Source organism: Pavona decussata, unplaced genomic scaffold (assembly GCF_977016875.1).
Source record: "Pavona decussata unplaced genomic scaffold, jaPavDecu1.1 SCAFFOLD_12, whole genome shotgun sequence".
Classification (NCBI taxonomy): domain Eukaryota; kingdom Metazoa; phylum Cnidaria; class Anthozoa; order Scleractinia; family Agariciidae; genus Pavona; species Pavona decussata.
The window spans coordinates 1169747-1190449 of NW_028145435.1; the positions used below are offsets into that span (position 1 = coordinate 1169747).

Consider the following 20703-nt stretch of genomic DNA (forward strand, 5'->3'; position numbering starts at 1 on the left):
TATTTAAATCATAGCTACTTGTTGTCACCTTAGTCTGAAGATGATATAGTATCATGTTAAGTGAACTAAATAACTTAGATGTTGACCCCCATCTTGTCAGGTGGATTGCTTCTTTCTTAACAAATAGGAGTCAGCGGGTTAGGATTGGGAATTCCTTATCTCCCCCTGTTGGGCTCAATGGTGGGACACCTCAGGGTACCAAACTCGCCCCCCTGCTCTTCTGCATCCTCGTAAATGGAATGGCAGCTAAGTGTAAGAGCAGAGTCAAGTATGTAGACGATGCTACTGCCATGGAAATCATCCCTAGGTGCTCGCCATCTTACCTACCATTTACAGTATCCGATATCTATACATATGCTTCCTTAAGAGGCATGATACTTAATTCTAAGAAATGCAAAGAAATGATCATTAACTTTATGCAGTATAGCCCATTCCCCCCTGGCCCCCTTACCGTTGGGGGTTCTGTCATTGAAAGGGTTGTGACCTATAAGCTCTTAGCTGTCTATATCTCTGAAGATCTTTCATGGAACGTACACATAGAGCATATAGTCAAAAAGGACAACAAGCGTTTGTACACACTGCGCGCGGTTAAGAAGAGTGGCCTCACTATCAAGCAGCTAGTGCAAGTGTACTGTAGCATTGTACGATCTGTACTAGAATATGCCTGCACTGTGTGGGCAGCTCTGCCAAAATACTTAGATGACGCTATAGAATCTGTACAAAAAAGGGCCCTACGCATCATTCTACCGAATTGTCACTATGACGAAGCCCTAATTCAATCTGACATCACTGCCCTTTTCCAGAGAAGGGAAGAAGCTTGCATAAATTTTATCAAGCGTGATTTCCTGTCATCTCCTGTCCTTAAGCCATTAATTCCTCGCGTGTCAATTGACAGGCCGTACTGCCTCCGATCAGGCGAACGTGTTCCGGTGCGCTTTGTCCCCAAGACAAAGCGGTTCGCAGATTTCTGCACCATTAAGTATCAAGACCAGTTGTAATCCTTTTCTCTGTTATGTTTTCTCTGTTATTTGTGCTTTAATCATACTTATATAACTATTTATCTGAATGTCTTCACACCGTAGTGTCTTGTACTATTGTAACTGACCATCCTTGTAATTCAGCCTTTTAGGCTGCGAGAGGGATTCCAATAAACTATTATTATTATTATTATTATTATTATTATTATTATTATTATTATTATTTTTATTATTATTATTATTATTGAAAGATAACAATTGAGTACACCAACGTTCCTTGCATTTGTTGTCCATATCATTGACACAATGGATTTCCTCGGACTGACTGTGAAATGGAACTGGAGCAGTGGGTTGCGGGTACATTTCTCCAACAAATTCTACATTGGAAGAATAACAAAGTTCACCCATGATGGAAATTTAGTTGTAAGATTTCTTGACCTGCGTCCCAATGACAAGTTCCAGTACAGAAAGGATGTCGAAGAAGTCGAAAAAAATGGATATTTCATTGTGACGTCAAAGTGTTTTGGACCATAAAAAGTCCTTTGTTATAAAAATTATGGAGATTCTCAGCACAAAATATGCAGAATTCAAAAAAGAATTACCTCTGAAGAGCAAAGGTGAGCTGTAAAGGTGGCGTAATAGTTCTGGCCTTCAACAAATGCTTATTATGCATTCAGAGTGAAGACACTCTTATATGTATGTATATTTTCTTACCATAAGGTCATTCTGAGTGATTTGTGATTCCATTAGATTTTTATTATCATAGACCTTTGTAATTAATTTAATTATAGATTTTGTTTTGTTAATTATACACGTAATTCAGTCTTAAGACTGTGAGGTGTTTTTTTTTTCAATAAACGATTTTACTACTACTACTATATAAGCTAATTCTCCTATCAGTATAAATCACAACGTAACGCCATTGCAATCCAAGTTACAACAGAAAATCTATGGACAAGGAAAGTTTTCGAAAAATGCAGACATCAAAATGCCAGAAGAGGAAAAAGAAGTTGTTGCGCTAAAAGCGCTTGCTAATGATCTCTCTGAGGGCCTTACAGCCATCAAAAAAGACAAGTCAAACAAAGGAAGGGCTGCACTTGAGGTAGCAAAATCGCTTTCTTTTTGACACAATGTTAAAAATGTACAAGCCAAGACTCTTTCAAAGCTGAAAGCCTTAGATAGAAGAAGCATCAACTCAGGAATTGAGAAACGCAAAAGAATCTTGCAAGGTGAAGAACCAAGATAGCTTGCAACCAAAGAAAAACCAGGCGAGATGCAGTCACAGAAGAAACCAAAGAAGTTGTTTATGATTATTGGAAATTAGAGGCAAGTAGACCGATAGAAAACAAGAAAGACTTGGTCAGAAAATGCGTTGGAGTGAAAACGTGGGTTGAACCTCCGAAACATGCGTGAAAAAAACCAAACGGAAGCCTGCGTAGAGTTCACATCCATACATCCAGAAATAAAGATATCTCGGCAAAAATTTGAAAACCTGAAGCCCTTTTCTGTTAAGGGTGCAAGAGAACAGGATAGACAGATTCGCATGTGTCGCCTGCATGTTGAGCTACAAATAGTCTTCAAAGATTGCATGAAGTTCAGGAAAAAAGTCACTGATGCGAGTTCAGAGAAAACAGATGAATTGGAAGTATATACCTCTGTTGGAAGTGCCATTGAACAAACTCTTTGCCTGACACCTGGAGACGAAAAGTACCACAAATTAAGATGTCTGAAAAGGGAGTGTAAGGACAATGGAGTCCACAAATTGGTTTTGCTGCGGGGGAAAAAGAAGGTGTTGGCAATCATGAAGTCAAATGGAAGAGGTATGACTATGTGCCAACTGGCAAACTGACTGCAGATGGGAAAGAGATGAAGAAAATCACCCTATTGAAGATGCGCATAGGGCCAAAGGAACTGTTTCAGGTTTTGGTGAAGAAAATTTTGGAAAGGCAACGTAGTGCACAAAGAGGACCGAGTAACATATCCAAAGTCTGAAGGAAACAGCAGAAAATATCTCATCTGATAGGAAAAGTGATGATGACGTTAACACATCTGAGACGTTAGAAAAGGCAAAGACAGGAAACGCTGGATTCAGAGACTGAACACACACATTGTCCCAAAATTCATATTATTCATGTTTTTGTTGTTTTCATTTCATGTTTGCATTTTCATGTTTCGTGTTTGCATGTAGAAATTTAGTCGTTTCTTTTTCATTATCTAAATTCGTTAGGTTTATTGTTAATTATTTGTAGTCTTAATTCGTCGTATTTTTATCAGTCAAAAAATGTCACTAGTATATTAGTAGTTATTGTTTTAGAAAATGGTGTGTAGTATTGTAAATTTCAATGTAATCTAACTAACTATTATTATTCCCGTTACCGTATATTTTGTATCTTATTGTGTAATCAGCATTTATTGTATACCTTGTAGTTAGCGTTTTCTGGAATCTTCTTTGTAATGTCGTAATTGTGTACAGTATTTAAATAGAGGTCAAGGTTGTTGTTGTGTAGTTGGTTGTTAATCTTGGAAGGAGAAAAAGGACAGAGAAGTAAGAAGAAGTAAGGAGAAGCAAAAAAGTTTGTATTGCAAGGTCGAAGGCAAAATTCTTCAAGTCACTGTCAAGAGCCATTGGCAGGAGCCGGCCGTGTTTTCCTTGACATAAACCCTTTTGTCAGCGGCGGCGAGTGAACAAGATTTCAAGGCGTGTGCATAGAAATTAAAACTGAGTGCGGCGGAGTCAAACAAGACGGGAACAAAGAAGAGAAAAGGCGCCAGAAGAGAAGAAGCAGAGGTTTGTGTGAACGGTTGTTGGTGCGGTTTGTTTATGCGAGTGGTTGAAGTAGCAATTTGTTTGTGCCTGGAGACGACTTCAAGAACAAGGAAGGACTGAACTGAACTGAACTGAAATAAGTAATTTAGTTTAAGATAATTAATTAGGTTAAGAAAGTTTTTTTTTTACGTTACCGTTTATTGTGTTTACTAAGCGTTTATGTATACTAAATTAATTAAATTTGTTGTATTACTTAGTCTTGTATTACTTAGTGGGTTTGCGGGAAGGGTTTTGTACAGTCCCCTTTTAAATCGTGCCTCACAAGGGAGAGATCCACGTCACACACATAAGGCACAATAAACAGCAACAGGACTTACCATATTTACAATACCTATAATACTTAAACTATAATTGTAATAATATACTAGTTATATAATTTGCAACGTGAGCAAACAACAGAATATCCAAGTAAATCGTGAGATGTCACTGCCATACCAATAAATGAGTTGAGTTCTAGGATCATGAGATATGAATGCCTACATTTAATTTGTTGTGTCAGAAACCAGGGTTTATTCTAGAGTGTGGCTTCACAGGATTTCCGCAATTCAAGAAATAATGTTGCATAAAATTTATGTTGGCATGTCGAATGGGGCATACAAAATAGTTCCTAAAGATAAGTGCTTATTTCCTGAATTAAGTATTTCAAAAGATCATTGACCATAAGAGTGATATGACTTCTGCTTTGAATCCCAATTGCCTTTCTCTTATTGGCTCGTTTCTGTGTTCATATTCTTCACTTTCCTGTAAATAAAGGCTCATGTAGGCCCCATACTTTGTCAAAAGACACTTAATTTGTCAAAGTCAAAGTCAAACATGGTCTTGTACCTGACTGTGTTTCTCAACTATTTGTCCACTCTACACACTCACTAAGGAATAGTGACTTTGTATTACCGCATTTTGAAACTACACATTATGGCAAGCACTCTGTTAGATATCTCGGGCCATTCTTATGGTCAAACCTTACCGACAATCAAAGAGATTCTCCCAGTTTACCTGTTTTTATAAACAAAATAAGAAAACTGAACCTTGCTGACATTTTAATTAATAACAGCAATTGCTGTAATCTTTGTAGTCAATAGAATCATTTTACTTTTTAAATTTTAATTTTATCATGTACGTAAGTTATACAGGATCTCCCATATTCGTTAATTTTAATCACTTCATTCTAAATATCTAACTTTTACTAGTATTTTATTAGTGTCCTCAATTAGTCTACCTAGGCTAAATACATCGACACTTTAATAAAGGTTTTACTTTACTTTACTTAAGATGTTTACGCACTCACTTCACTTTCACTGAGTATCTGGCATATTAGACCAAATTTCCTGAGTTTTTTTTTGTTGTTGTTCGCAAGAGCTTTAAAAATGGCGGATTGTATTGATGACAAGGCCGAAATACATCAAATAATCTTTGAAACACCGGATAACGCGTCAATTTCTTGTCAAGTTGGTCTGATTATTTGGGTGAAGATTCAGGCAGCGATTCAGAGTCAGAAAGTACTGCAGCACCACATGGTTATGAACAACATGAACAAGCAAGCACCTCGAAAGCTCCAGCACATCAAGTATTGGGTGGAAGATGCCACCAACAACAAAGAGCTGCTTAGCAAAACCCACCTATCAAGTGTAGTGCAACTAACAAAAGGTTTGTGGTTCAGTACCCTGAATTTAGAAGCCCTGAACATGGTCCAACATTTGACTTTGAGGTGGATTTCTTACCTGTTGCTTTCTTTGATGCATAGTTTACCAATGAGCTGTGGGATTTGTTGATGACAGAGACAAATAGATACGTGAGCCAGAAGAATGTAAATAACTGGAATGATACTACTAGGGAAGGAATGCGTTGTTTCATTGGCTTTCTCTTTGGAAGCTCAATCAACAAGGTTGGTGAAATCAATGACATCTGGAGCTCAGACTGGGTGGTTGCTTGCCCAGCCTTTGCTAATTTTTTTTTACCAAAGACAGGTTCTGGGCCTTGTGGTCTTATTTACACCTAGCAGATAATGAAAGAGCTCCTCAAAGAAGTGCCTGAGATGTTGATAAACTGTACAAAGTCAGACCCATTATGGATATTCTCACAATATCCTTCAAGGACAATTTCAGTTTAAGTCACAATGTCAGTGTGGATGAAGCTATGGTAAAGGGGAAAGGACGCAACCCCATAAAGCAGTATATGCCAGCAAAGCCAATCAAAAGAGAATCTAAACTCCAGTGCCTTGGCTGTTCTTACTATGCATACTTGTGGGCCTTCCAGATTTATGCAGGCAAAAAAGCAGGAGCAACTTAAGACGGATTGAGTTCCAGAGTCGTTCTTGATCTGTGCCACCCCCTTCTTGACAACTGAAACCATGTCATTTAGATGAACAACTTCTTCAGCAGTGTTGCATTATGCAAGAAGCTTCATGGCTTTGGCACCTACTCTGTGGGAACTCTTAGGCCAAACAGAAAGGATACCCCCAGCCCTAAAAGCCAAGGCCCTCCTAAAGAATCTTAAGAGAGGTGATTACCATTCAGCAAGCAGTGATGGCATTACTGTCACTATCCAGAAGGATACAGAAGATGTATCCTTTATTTCTGATGTTCATTCATCCAGAGCGTAGGATACCGTAGGAAGGAGACAAAAGGATGGCTCCGTTCATGCCATAACTGCACCACCAGTAATCAAAGACTACAACAACAATATGGGAGCCATTGAAAAAGATGACCAATTAAAAAAGTAAGATGCCATTGATCGCAAGTCTAGGCGATGGTGGGTGCACATTTTTTTACATTTGTTGGACATTTACAGGGTCATTCTTTTATAATGTATCAACAATGTTATCAGAAATAGAACAGTGGACCTATGGAGGAAGATCCTTCTCGTCGTTTGCATCAAAAGGAGTTTTCATCACGTCTGGTGAAATCCCTTTGTGGCACCTTCAAAAACAGAATACCCACAGGGCCACCATTTGCTGTCCCTTTGCCTCTTGTTCGTTCACCTGGCCATGATATCAGTCAATGTGTCACTAAAGAGAGGAAGATGCCATCAATGTGCATGGGTCCAAGCAAAAAAGTTAGAACAGAGACTGTATTTGGATGCCTTAGGTGCAGGGTGCAGCTGTGTCGTGACAAGTGCCATGATCTTTATCATGCTAGTTTGGCACTGAATAGCCCCAAATGAGTTCTTTCTCTCAAACAGAACTATTTTCTTTGTCAGAACTTTACACTTTACATAGAACATGTGCAATGACTCAGAGGAATTGAATGAAGACAGAGTTAAAACTTGAGAATTTGTACACCATATTTATTGTTTGATTATGTTCCCTATTTGTCAAATATAACCAGACCAGAGAAAGTTTTTTTAGGTTTTTGTACTTGACAGTCTAAATACTTCGCAGAATTTCCATTTACTTTTCCAATATACAAATGTGAAAATTTGAACAAGAATGTATGTAAAAGATCCATTTTTTCCCATTTTAGTCGCCATTTTGAATAAATTATTTCACTGGAACAATCTGAAAAAGGAGGCTGAACTTTTTAATTCTATCTCGTCCCCAGTCCTAGTCACTCCGTAGTCACATGAGAGAGCATGCGCATGCGATCAGTCAGTCAGTTGCAAACGTATCTTTCAGTCGATCGGACGTACAATTCTTCACTCCACGAATAAAATACACATCTATCCAAAGAACGACATCAGCGGTAGGCTGCCGACAGGGAAGCGAGTAAACGGAACCGGACTATCCTTCTGTGGTAAGATTTCCCTTTGTGTTTCCCTGTTTTCTTTCAGCATTCACTGAGGTTCCCGCCAAAACTAATGGCGGCAAACGCAACAAACGCCAATAGCGACGGTCCACCGGACAACGCAACTACAAGTATCAATAGCCCACCGGGCACCTCAGGCACGACCACAGTCGCGACAAATAATGAGCTTCAAACCACGCTCACTAGCCTCAATAACAACATGACCAGTATGGCTCACCTTTTGGAGCTACTTTATCAAGAAAGATGCCCACCGGGCAGTGAAAATACGAAAAGAACAGCCCCAATAGGGGACTCGGGCTCTATCTCGGCTACAGACGAAAGACCACGTAAAAGGGCCAGAACGGAGTCGACAGATGAGGATGACTCAGTAAGCCTCACAGCTAGCGACAACTTAGAAGACGATATTGAGGAGTTAGTTGACCCAACACCCACTCCTCCTAATTCTGCGGAGGCCTCAGCCACTGATAAATTTCTCGCAGATATTGAGAGTATCCTCGATTCGAGTGAAGCCACCGGTGAAAACCTACAGCCTAAACTGGCTGATATTCTCGGTTTTCAGCTGACGTCATTAGATTATGCAAATTAGGTTTCCGCCATGTTGGTGCCCATGTGCGGTGTGAAATTGTATGCAAATCTATGCCATTTCTAAGCGCTCACGTTCAAAGTCTTCGAGTAATTCATCTTTCTAATGGATATTTCCCAAGAAAGCGACCCAAAACCACAAGATGAGATACCAGTGCTTTCATCCTATGCAAAAAATCTCGAAAGCGACGTCCGAGTACGCTATTTAAAGAAAATTTCTGTGGTTGGCGTAGATCCAGCGGCCATACCGAGCGAGCAGTTCAGCTCAGAATGTTTGCCTCCTATAGAGGTCTCGGACTTGCTATCCTATCTAGTTTTGGAGACGAGTTACTACACAAATAAGCAATTTAAGCCCTTCAAAAGTTTGGAGGCGTACAACCAAATGGTTTCTGGTTTTGTTGCGTCAGTTCAAGGGAAAGAAATCGCGGGCAAGATTGTTGTTGTGGCCAAGGTGAGACATTCACAGCGAATGAACGATCCCCTTGTGAACATTTGGATGATTGTAGAAAAGGACGGCACCATTATCTCCGCGCATTGCTTAGGCTGCAAGGCAGGACTGGCTGAATCCTGTTCTCATGTAGCGAGCGTGATGTTTTACATCGAAGCTGTGACACAGATTCATGGAAAGCTCGCCTGTACACAAACGAAATGCACGTGGATTTTACCAACATATGTCAACGAAGTACCGTATGCAAAGGTTAGGGACATAAACTTTTCATCAGCTAAAAAACTCAAAAGCGCGCTGGAACAGAAAATCGAGACATTACATCAAAATACTGGGGAAGGAAGCAAAACAGAAGAACGGTGCGATCAAACCCAGTTTGCGTCCAACGCCATTCCATCATATGGAGAAATGCAGGAAGTCTATGCCAAACTTAACGCTTGCAAAATCAAAGCTGTAGCACTTAGCCTAATCGATCCCCATGCCGACCAATTTATTGATGATAGCCGCACACTGCCAATTATTCCTGACTTGTTTGGAACGGAAAATCTCAAGCTGGACTACCCGGAATTAATCAAAATGTGTGTTGGAGTATCACTGGGTGTTCCTGAAGAACACATTAGCAAGGTAGAAATCAGCACACGTGCTCAAGCAAGTGGTTCTGGTTTTTATAGACATCGTGCAGGCAGAATTGGTGCATCTCAGTGCTTTTCAGCCTTTCACACAAACCTTGCCCAGCCCTCCCAGTCTTTGATTAAGACAATTTGTTACCCAGGCCTCTATAAAGTCAACACCAAAGCTACAAGGTATGGCCAAAAGCACGAAAGTGATGCCATAAAGGCATATGAAGCATCCATGAGAACACGTCATGTGAATTTAGAGGTCAAGAAGTGTGGTTCATTCATCAACAAAGAGAATTCATTTCTTCATGCCACCCCTGATATTCTTGTGTCCTGTGACTGCTGTGGAAGTGGAGGTGGAGAAGTTAAATGTCCAATAGTCATTGTTGATGGCAACTTTGAGGACTATGCTAAACATAAAAATTCCTGCCTGGAAAAAGTTGATGGGAATTTACAGCTGAAAAAAAGTGACAGGTACTACTATCAAGTACAGCAGCAGCTTTTCTCAGTCCCAAATCTGCAATATGTTGACTTTGTTGTGTGTGCCATTGATAAGGCAAAAAACATTCATTTATTTGTGCAGCGTATATATCCAGATGTGCAGCACTGGAACTTTGTTTTGCCTAAACTAGAATTATTCTGGAGAATATGCATTCTCCCAGAGATTTTGGGACGGTGGTATACCCGAAGGTGCACAGTACCACCTACACTACCAAGCAAGGATGCTATTTGTTTTTGTCGCGTAGAAAGAGACGAGGACAGCATTTTATGTTGTAACAAGGACTGCCCTTATCAAAGGTTTCATCCGTCTTGTCTGTCTCTCACTTCCATCGGAATGCCAAAGACCTGGTACTGCCCTCACTGTTCCAGACTTCCTCAGTTCAAGAGGAAAAGGAATACCAGAAAATCCTCACGACCTACTGTTGTGTCAGATCATGCAGCAATGAAATGTGATAGTATTTGTATTTGCAAGGCAAAGCCTACCCCCACCGACAAGTTAGTTGAGTGCCATGGAGAAAGCTGCAAAAATGGAAAGTACTTCCACCTTGCTTGTCTTGATTTGAAGCGAATGCCAAACAATCACAGAACTACCTGGAAATGCCCTGCCTGCAAAAAGGTTGCCCCTGCCCAAGCTACAACCACCTCTACCACTTGTTCTTCTTTGTCAGATTCCTCCAGTAGTGAGGATGAAAGTGATGTCGTTATAACAAAAGTCACCCAGGGTGAAACTGATAAGACCAGTGCATTGGCAAATCTAACAGACGACCATTTTGAATTAATTAATAACCCTACTGGATGGCTAGACTGTGATATCATCCAACGAGCTCATGTTTTATTACAGGCTGGGAATCCGGCAATCGCAGGTTTTCAGCGACCAACGCTTGGCCCTGTTAGAAATTTTGATGTTGTTAGTGGTGAATTTGTTCAAATTTTGCACACTGGGAATGATCATTGGGTGTGTGTGAGCTCAATTGGGTGTGTGCCTGGATATGTAAACCTTTTTGATAGCCTCTATCATGACTCAGTCATAATTCAAGAAGTTGAGGAACAAACAAATGATTTGATAGGGGGACGTTTGATTGCCCTTGACCCAAAGCCAGTGCAGCAACAAAGCAATGGGAGTGACTGTGGGGTTTTTGCAGTTGCATTTGCCACCTGTTTAGTGTTTGGAGTAGACCCCACATTTATAAACTTTGATGTGCAAGGTATGAGACCTCATTTAGCAACATGTCTAAGAAATGGCAGAATCAGCTTGTTTCCTTCATTTTAAAAACAGATGACTATTTTACAACAGTAAATGGAACATGGAAAATTGTCAGACTGTAATTTTGTATTTTATCATTTTCAGGCATTTCAATTTTTGATTCTGTGGCTTTGATTTAAAGCAATTCAGACAAAGCCTTCACATAAAATATTAGGCAGCCATTGTGTGGTTCCAGATAATATCCACACCTCCCCGATGGAAGATTCTTTTCTTTTGAGACCTCCCCCCCCCCCCCCTTTGGAATTTCCAATTAAGGTTCATACTTTCCCTTATAAATTTTGGTTGTTGAGACCCCCTTCCTCTTGGAATTTCCAACGACCTTCCATGGGGTGGGAATGAATATTTTCTGGAACCACACATTCCCACCACCCATGCACTGCATGTCAGTAAGTGTGGGACACCTGTATTTCCTTTGCCGAAGAACACAAAGTCATACCATTACAGATGTAACAATGTTTGCAAAAGCAGAATTCAAAGAAAATATTATACCTAAACGTAAAAGGGGAATGGACATTTAAAAGGGCAGAGGTCATTACATTTTTTTTACATGGGAAGTGAACACTGTTGTAAACTTAGAATATCCAGTAGCCGGAGGCATGATATAAATGAGCTTATATATTTCCTTTACAAATCATACCAATCCTCTAATTAAGCCACCCCTCTTTAGAAAAAGAAATTTATTAAGCCATCCCTCCCCTTTCAAAAAAGATCTCTTACAAATTTTCGCTACTTTGAGATTTGCGTATAATTTTTCTTTAATGTTCCCAACCCATGAAATAACAACATAACAACGAATATGTGGGAAAAGGGGTAGGGGATGAAGTACTCGAGTTTTCGATACACATCCATCTTTAAGGATCATACAGGTCATCAGGCTTGGAACCGAGAGTGCTAAGCCTCACATGGGGTCCTCATCCCCAGGCCACTGGGAGGCTTTATTCCCATCTGTGGGGTCCTAATTCCCAGGCCCTGGCCTCACATGGGGTCTAAATCCCCAGGCCCGGAGAGGTCTTTATCCTCTCGAAAAGACTGATCATCAACCAACTATACACTCATTGTTACCATATTAACAGAGCTATCCTGGGGTCTGAGTCTATCAAGATAGCTGGAGCACTTCATCCCCTCCCAAATTTTATAATATTTGTAACAAAGTCTCAATGGGAACAAAGACCCTCTACCAGGGTTAACATCACATAACAAGTGGGCCAAAATAAATAATGGCACAAGTAATAATCATTTCTCGTGACATTGATGGCACTATGTAGAAAGTCACAAGGTAGATTAATTACTTTGAATAAAATCTGTATTCTGTACTATAATAAATTACTATGTTGCAAATATGCAGACAAGACAATGTTTGGACCAATCTTTGGAAAGGTTAAGAGAATTATGAAGTGTACACAGAGAATGTGAATGAAGCCCACCGTCTTGATTGACGATGCATGCTTGCTGTATTGTGATTAGCCTATAATGACACCACATGTCATATGCACGAGGTTGAACTGACCTTTTGATGTAAACACAGAGGCCATTGCATTACAGATCTGTTTTCTTAGAGGCCTAAGCTGTTAACTATTGCAATTGCCCTTTCATGGTTGTCAAATTAACTTAAAATTATATTATCTATCCCCTGAAATAAATTAAACACCCAAGACTTAGCACTTTCACTCCCAGAGTCAATTATGGAGACCTGTAATTTTAAAGTTCTAACTTTTTAGTCTGTGGACGAAATCCTACGGTGTGACTATTCAAATGAAACCTCTTCAGCGGTACTTTTGCACGGTACCATTTGTTTTCCAATATTGTACAAAATGGAATGTGGAATTTTCTTGCATTTTGATATTTGGCACTCTTGGGAGTGAAAGGGTTAAGGTATATAAATGTGAAGTTGATCTAATCAAATGGTACAATTGGAGGACAAAAATTAACAAGAGCTGCACAAACTCTTATCATATGATCCACCAATGCAGTATGCCTGTCAGAGTTTTCATGACTACATATTAGAAAGTCAGTTGGCAAGGTGCCTTCCAGTATAGTGAACTTCCGTCGAAGCAGTCCAATAACACGTTCAACATGAATCCGCACATTCGCAATGCCTCTTGTCTGCTCCACATCCACTGGGTTGAGCTGAGATTTGCCCTTTGTGAAAGCTGGTATAACTAGTTTAGCATTTCTCAGTCCAACACTCTCAGTGATGGTGAATCCTCGATCCGCCATCACCATGTCTCCAGGAATCAGTTTGTCCAGGAAGCCACAGTTCTCAGTTAAAAATTTGTCTGAGACACGACCTCCCCAGGCTTCAGACACAAATGAAATAGTTCCTTGTGGTGTTATGCCTACAAGAATTTTGATTGTGTTATGATGTTTGTAACTTGAAAATGTCTGTGCCCTGGCTAGCAAGTTTGAAGGTTTCTCAATAAACACTTCAAAGCAGTCGATCACAACAGTTGTTTTCTTTCCGAATGCATACTGGAAGCACTGTGGCATTCTTCTCCACAGTTGGTCCCTGTCTGGCCAGTACACAAAGGGAAATAACCTTGTGTCCATCAAAAGAATCCAGTGGGAAAATATTCTGGAAATTGTTGACACTGACACAACAAACCGGTATGCAAGATCCTGCAACGGTACATTTAATCTTAGTTTCATAAGTACAATGATGAACTCTTGAAATCTGCTGAGCGACTGTGTTTGTCGTGTAACATGTGGGGAGACGTGCTCGAAAACAACCATTAGTACTTCCATAGACGGTAACCCAGTGTAAAAGCGAATTTTATTGTCAGTGTCAAAGAAATCCTTATTTGGGGCTTGATATTTAGTTGTTTGAAACATGTAGTCAAACTCGGTGGTTTGGCACTCGGCGTCGACTTTAACAGTTTCCGGTTCGATTTCTTCACCTTCGCTAATTGCTATGGCCGCCAGATCAGAAGAAAAAGCCTCCTCATTCCCTTCGTTTCGATTTCCCTCTTCTTCTGTCGAAGTACTTGGCTGACTAAAGTCGATCTGAGCAACAGGAATAGAAGGAAGGCTGCTTTCTAGGAGCTTTCGACGTTTCTCTGCCACTTCGCGTTCTTGTCGTTCGACCGCAAGTTTCTGTCGTTTCTTTGCCCTTTCAGCTCTCTCTGCGTTCGCTTCATGGTCTAATTGAGGACTATAATTTTTCTTGCCCAGTTGCAATGTGGGCACCCAATCAACGTTGTGCTTATCCCAGGAAAGAGCTGGCTTCCCAGAAACAAAATGCTTGCCACATACCCGTTCGCTTGTGAGCACCTTTTTCGAAGCCGTGTCTCCGCGACTGATCGCTTTTATCCATTTTTCTCTCCGCTCTGTAGTCAGTTCTTCTTCAAATTCTCCTTTGTTGGTTGCCACTGAAGGTATTCGATAATATCCAATCCCTTTATCTCGGTCACTTCGACTTCCACAACCAAAAACAATGCAAAGCACCATTGCCACGCTTTCTTTCTCACTGTGATGTATCTATTGAGCGCGTTTGTTTGGGCACCAACATGGCGGATAGCAACCATCGTCAAGGCGGAGGTCACGTGGGTGAAAACCAAGAATAGCAAACAAGCGATGGGGCCGCAAGATGGCGCCAGATAAGCTCAAAGAGCTAATCTCGAAACACCTGACTCCTGCAAACTGCACGGCAATGATAATTCCCCGTGTTAACCCAGAAATCTGGGTGCAAATGAAAGCCCACAAAAGGAGCACAGACCTGCACATAACAAACATACAACAATCACTACAAAGAGCGACTATTGCCATCCTTCAATCGGGTGACTCAATTTTGAAAACAACCTCTGGTCTAACAGATTCTGTCAAAAAAGCATTGGTTACACATAACATTGATGCCGTAGGGTTGCTTGGTCATGCTGCCAATGAGCTCTCCTTATTGCGCAGAGAACAGAGCCCGTGACGCTCAGGATGCAAGCAAACTTGCGAGGAAGCTAAGCTCTACCACCAAACCTCAGCCCAGAACTGCGGGCCGTTATGGCCACTTTAATTAGCTCGACTCAACTCACAAGATGAGAGACAATTCCCGCCCTTTTTTAGGGAGGGGCCAACGCCCATTCCACCGGAAAAAACAACAACACTGGCCCTGGAAGGACAGCAACAAGAAGTGTTTGCAGAGCTCGCACGAATTAAGCAAACGGTAAGCAAATTTGAAGATTTTGTTCCGAGCTTAAGAGAATATTATCACTGGCGCTGTGAAGTTTATCAAGCCGGTGGATTAGGAAATTCCATTGAGGCTTGGAAGCAATTAACTACTGATAAGGAAATCTTAGGGGACATCTCTGGTGTCCACATACCTTGTGCTTATGCACCTGAACAACACTTGCCTGGTCTCAAAAACAACATTCCACACATGGCTGCAATTGACACTGAGATAAGTAAGATGTTCTCAAAGGGGGTACTTGAACCCGCGACTTACTGCACTGGTGAAATTTTATCCAGTATCTTTACTCGGCCAAAAAAAGACGGCAGTTATCGCATTATACTAAATCTTAAACAATTTAACAAGTGTATTCCATACCAGCATTTTAAAATGGATACGCTTAAAACTGTCCTCAATCTCATTGAGAAAGATTGCTTCCTAGCCTCTCTGGACTTAAAAGACGCCTATTACTCCGTCCCTGTCGCGCGAGATGATCGGAAATACCTTAGATTCCTGTGGCGTGGTCGCCTTTATCAATTCACCTGCTTACCAAATGGGTTGTCATGTTGTGCTAGAAAATTTACAAAGATAATGAAACCGCCTATGACGGCTCTTCATAGATTGGGTCACATATCACCTAATTATATTGATGACCTTATCCTCCAAGGCAAAACCTACACCAATTGTGTCCATAATGTAAATGATACCATCTCCCAACTAGACCCATTAGGGTTTGTTATTCATCCTGATAAGTCAGTGTTTATCCCTTCTCAGGTATTGATCGTTTTCGGGTTTTTTATCAACACAGTCACTATGACCATTTGCTTGACTGTTGAAAAAGCCACATCAGTCCAACAGGACTGCCAAGCCCTGTTAGAAAGGGAAAAATACAGTATCAGAGAGGTGGCACAGGTGATTGGGAAAATTGTTTCTACATTCCCTGGGGTAATGCACGGGCCCCTGTTCTACAGGGCCTTAGAGAAAGATAAAACGATCGCTCTACGTGTAAATAAAGGGAGATTTGATAGATCTATGACCCTTTCTCAGCATGCTAAGGACGAGCTGAACTGGTGGGTGAATAACATCTTATCATCGTTTAATCAAATCTCACACCCACCGCCCACCCTTATTATAACCAGTGACGCTTCCCACATCGGCTGGGGAATAGTTTGTAGCGATATTTCGACAGGGGGCACCTGGTCGGCAAGGGAAACGCAGAACCATATAAACTATTTAGAACTACTAGCCGCCGTTTTTGCCCTAAAGACATTTGCCAAAAACTCTAAGGAGGAGCATGTACAGCTCATGGTCAATAACACAACAGCTGTCTCTGCAATCAATCACATGGGCACTAGCCACTCAGACTTATGTCACACACTCACAAAAGAAATTTGGGAATGGTGCATACCACGGGGCATCTGGATCAGTGCAGCACACATCCCAGGGAAAAAGAACATTGTCGCTGATTATGAATCTCGGAAAACAGCGGGGCCCGCTGAGTGGAAACTAGACCCCATATCCCTCCAAACTGCCTTAGAGCACTTACATTTTCTCCCAGAAATTGACCTGTTTGCATCTAGGGTCAACCACCAATTCCCGCGCTATTGCTCGTTCAAGCGTGACCCCACAGCAGAAGCAATTGACGCATTCACTATCAACTGGCATAATTTAAGATTCTATGCCTTCCCACCTTTTGGCATCATACCAGCAGTACTCAAGAAAATAATAGCAGACAATGGGGAGGGGATATTTGTCCTGCCCAACTGGCCAACCCAATCATGGTACCCCAAGGCCATGAACATGCTACGCCAAAAACCAATAGAGCTAACGCCACGAAAGGACCTACTGACTCTTCCCAGAGACCCCAGATTGCGGCATCCCCTCTATGCTCGACTACGCTTACTAGTGTGCCACTTATCCGGAAACAGTTAAACAACACCGGAGTATCCACGGCAGCACAGGACGTCATCATGGCATCTTGGCGGCAAGGGACACTTAAGCAGTCAAAAAACCTTCCTTGGAAAATGGGAGCTCTTCTGTGGGAAAAACAAAATTTCCCCCTCAGAAGCTACCATCCAAGATGGCATAGAATTCCTTACTTCCTTATTCAACTCAGGCCTCGGGTATAGCGCCATCAACACAGCGCCATCAGCGTTATCAGCAGTGATGGAAATTAACGACAACGTCAGCTTCGGAGAACATCCACTTGTCTGTCGATTCATCAGAGGTGTTTTTCAACTCAAGCCAGCACTCCCCAAGTACACTCACATTTGGGAGGTTGAGAAGGTGCTGTCACACCTTAAGACTCTAGCTCCAGTCACTTCTCTGGACCTGAAACAGCTTTCCTTGAAACTGGCGACCCTACTCGCAATTCTCACAGGACAGCGATGCCAAACGCTCCACAAATTAGACCTTAGCCTAATGCAGACATTACCTTGAACTTGTAGCGTATCAGGACAAAAGCCTTTGTGTTGTTGAGACAATAAGACAATATATATCCATAACAGAACCACTTCGAGATAAGGCTGAATCGAAACTCTTAATCAGTTTTCGAAAACCTCATAGGGCTGTCAGCAAAGACACTGTCGCAAGGTGGGTCAAATCGACCCTCGCTAATGCTGGCATAACTGTAACTTCCTTTGCGACACACAGCACACGAGCTGCTTCAACGTCATACTCTGTTAACAAGGCTGGTCTTAGCCTAGCACAGGTACTCAAAGCCGCTGGCTGGACCAATGCCTCTACCTTTGCAAAATTTTATAACAAGCTACCTCTGAGTGACAATTATGGACATGTTATCCTAGAATCATATAGCCGAAACGAGATTCAGGTTGTATAGTGTATCCTTTGTGTGTACATAAGGACTTCTATTGTTGTTTACATTAAACTTTGACCACCATAACACGTGTGGGTTATACTCCGCTCACTACTTGCGACTGCAGGGCTTTGAAGTCTCATGTGACTACGGAGTGACTAGGACTGGGGACGAGATAGAATTTAATAATTAAACGAGACTTACCTGTAAGGTGAAGCCGGGATAGAAGCCGGGAGGTCACTCCACTGCAACATACCGCGATGCATCACTCAAGTCCCCCATGAAGAACCCACTCACACAGCGAAGCTACTTTGTCGAAATTATGACATCATTAAGGATGCTGAAACTGTGTGTGCTTTTGGAAAATTTGACAGGGGGGTCTGTGTTGGTACCGTTTTAGGGGGTACCGGTTGGACGGTGCAAATGACTGTTCATCATAACCGAAAACACAGGGAGACAGACGAGTGGAAAGAACTATTCTTTTATGATTTGGAGGAAGAAAAGTGGTTTCGATTGGATCCAGAAGAAGTCGAGTACGCCCCCCCAGCCACCAGCCCTTTTCGATTTGTACCGATGGGGGATTCGAAACCTTTGTTGGTGCCAAAGAGTGCTGTTGTCGGATCACGTCTAATGACACCGGGTGGCACGATGGAGCTAAAATATCTGTTTGACGACACTCTGATGAATTTGTTTAAATATAAGAACTGGGTGTTGACCTCATATGATAAATATGTCACCAAGGTGCTGCAAGATGATGAAGAGGTGCTTAAAAATCCTCCCCCTCCACCTCCCAAAGAGATTCCACCACCTCCTGAGAACAGGGGAGCCAACTCCAACCCGTGGCTGTTTGTGTGGGGGTTTGGATGGTTGCGCAAACGTGTGTATAATAACAAGTACTTGGAGAGTTGATGCAGTGAAGTATTGGAAGACCAAGATTGAAACGTTGGATGAGTTTTTGGAGTCCGAACGATTTACCACCGCGATGGAGAAAAAAAAGGATACAGAGAAAGTGGTGTTGGACATCGACCGCGGTATTGAAAAATGGAAGCTTAGACGAGAGGAACGCAAGAGAGAGCAGTGGGTGAAGAGAATGGCTGCCGGACTCTCTCTTGAATGCGGACAAATATTTGATAATGAGAACGAACTGAAAAGCCACCTTTGTGATGGTTAACACTTTTAATATTGTTTTTGAAAAAAAAATTTATTGTTGAAAGTATTTAGATGTTTTTATGAAAAAATAAAAGCCATGACTGAATCGAGTGTGTTTTATTAGACCACTACCTGTTAGGACAACTCATTTTTTGGAGTCTAGGTGTCTGAATGTGGAGGTATTTGAAGCTCGATGAGAAAACCAACTCATAAAAAACGAGGACGGGTGAGGAAGGCTCGCATCAGCAGTCTTGAACTGAAATTGAAATATGGCAACCCTTCTCAACCTGGTAGTCTTGGAGGGGTTGAACGCTTTGCGAAAGCTCAGGGAGTGTCGGTTAAAAGGGCCCGTGCGGTTTTGAAACACGATCTGGGCTATATACTTCACAAACCGGTAAGAAGATGCTTTCCCACGAAACCGGTGATAGTGTTTGAACCAGATGAACAGTGGGCAGCGGATTTAGTGGAAGTGCAAACATTGTCACGATGGAATCGGGGTATCAAGTATTTCTTGTGTGTCATCGATGTCTTTTCGAAGTTTGCTTGGGTGGCACCGTTGAAATCTAAGACGGGTAAAGCGGTCACCGAGGCATTTCCCAACATCTTGAAAGGTCACAGGACACCCAAAAAGTTACAGACCGACGACGGTAAAGAGTTTTACAATGGCATGTTTCGAGAGATGTTAAAAAAGCACAACATCCACCACTTTTCCACGGCCAGTGATACCAAAGCAAGTGTCGTCGAACGATTCAACCGTACTTTCAAGCAACGTTTGTATCGTTATTTTACGACTTACAACACCCTGTCCTTTGTCAAGGCCGTCCCTGCTCTCATGAATGGTTACAATAAAACGTATCACCGCAGCATAGGGACTTCACCGAAGAAAGTTGATGGGAGTAACACCGCCGAAGTGTGGAATCGACTTTACGGTGCGTACGTCAACGGCAAACGGAACAAGGCCAAATTCAGAAAAGGCGATCGTGTTCGACTTAACCAAAAGTTTCGCCAGTTCAAAAAAAGTTATTTGCCAGGTTGGACAGAAGAGGTGTTTTTGGTGGAATGTGTGGAGCCTGGTCCGGTGAACACTTACAAGGTTGTGGAATGGGATGGCACACCTATTAAAGGAACGTTTTACGAAGAAGATCTTCAGAAAGTTTATGTCCGGGACGACAACTTGTTTCGCGTGGAGAAAATTCTGAGACGGCGAGGAAACAAAGCGTTTATCCGTTGGAAGGGTTGGCCGCAAAAGTACGACAGTTGGGTGGACAAGAAAGACATCGTATCTTTGGTTAGCGAAAAGAAGAAAAAATGAATGAAGCCAACAACATGCAGATGACGCTGATAAGTGATCCGACCAACGACTTTCCACATAACACCAACAGCAAATTTAAAGTATGTCTAAAGGAACCCATCCAACTACCCCCTACTCAACGCTTTGAAGTTGCCTTGATTTCTGCTTCAACACCAAACCAACATTTTGGAGTGGAGAGTTTTGGTTTGACAGCCGATGACGAAATTTTCAACATTAAATTCGGAGTTTGCCAGATGCCACAGAAAGATAGTATCACCTATAAGACGAAATCCGTGACTGCTGGTGATTTTTTTGCGGGAGGTCCCATTGAAACTGGAATGG

At 41.7% G+C, this 20703-nt stretch overlaps 2 protein-coding genes across 2 annotated transcripts; one reads left to right on the top strand and one right to left on the bottom strand.

Moving 5' to 3' along the window:
- Positions 1-8151: 8151 nt before the first annotated feature.
- Positions 8152-11149, top strand: LOC146487968 (uncharacterized). The gene has a single exon (XM_085124317.1). The coding sequence runs from the start codon at positions 8233-8235 to the stop codon at positions 10957-10959; it is 2727 nt and encodes a 908-aa protein (XP_084980443.1). The 5' UTR covers positions 8152-8232; the 3' UTR covers positions 10960-11149.
- Positions 11150-11225: 76 nt separating this feature from the next.
- Positions 11226-14631, bottom strand: LOC146487969 (uncharacterized). Its single transcript, XM_085124327.1, has one exon. The coding sequence runs from the start codon at positions 14395-14397 to the stop codon at positions 12847-12849; it is 1551 nt and encodes a 516-aa protein (XP_084980453.1). The 5' UTR covers positions 14398-14631; the 3' UTR covers positions 11226-12846.
- Positions 14632-20703: the final 6072 nt, after the last annotated feature.

Coding starts and splice junctions, on each gene's coding strand:
- LOC146487968 (XM_085124317.1), top strand. CDS start 8,233: ATGGATATTTCCCAAGAAAGCGACCCAAAACCACAAGATGAGATACCA.
- LOC146487969 (XM_085124327.1), bottom strand. CDS start 14,397: ATGGTGCTTTGCATTGTTTTTGGTTGTGGAAGTCGAAGTGACCGAGAT.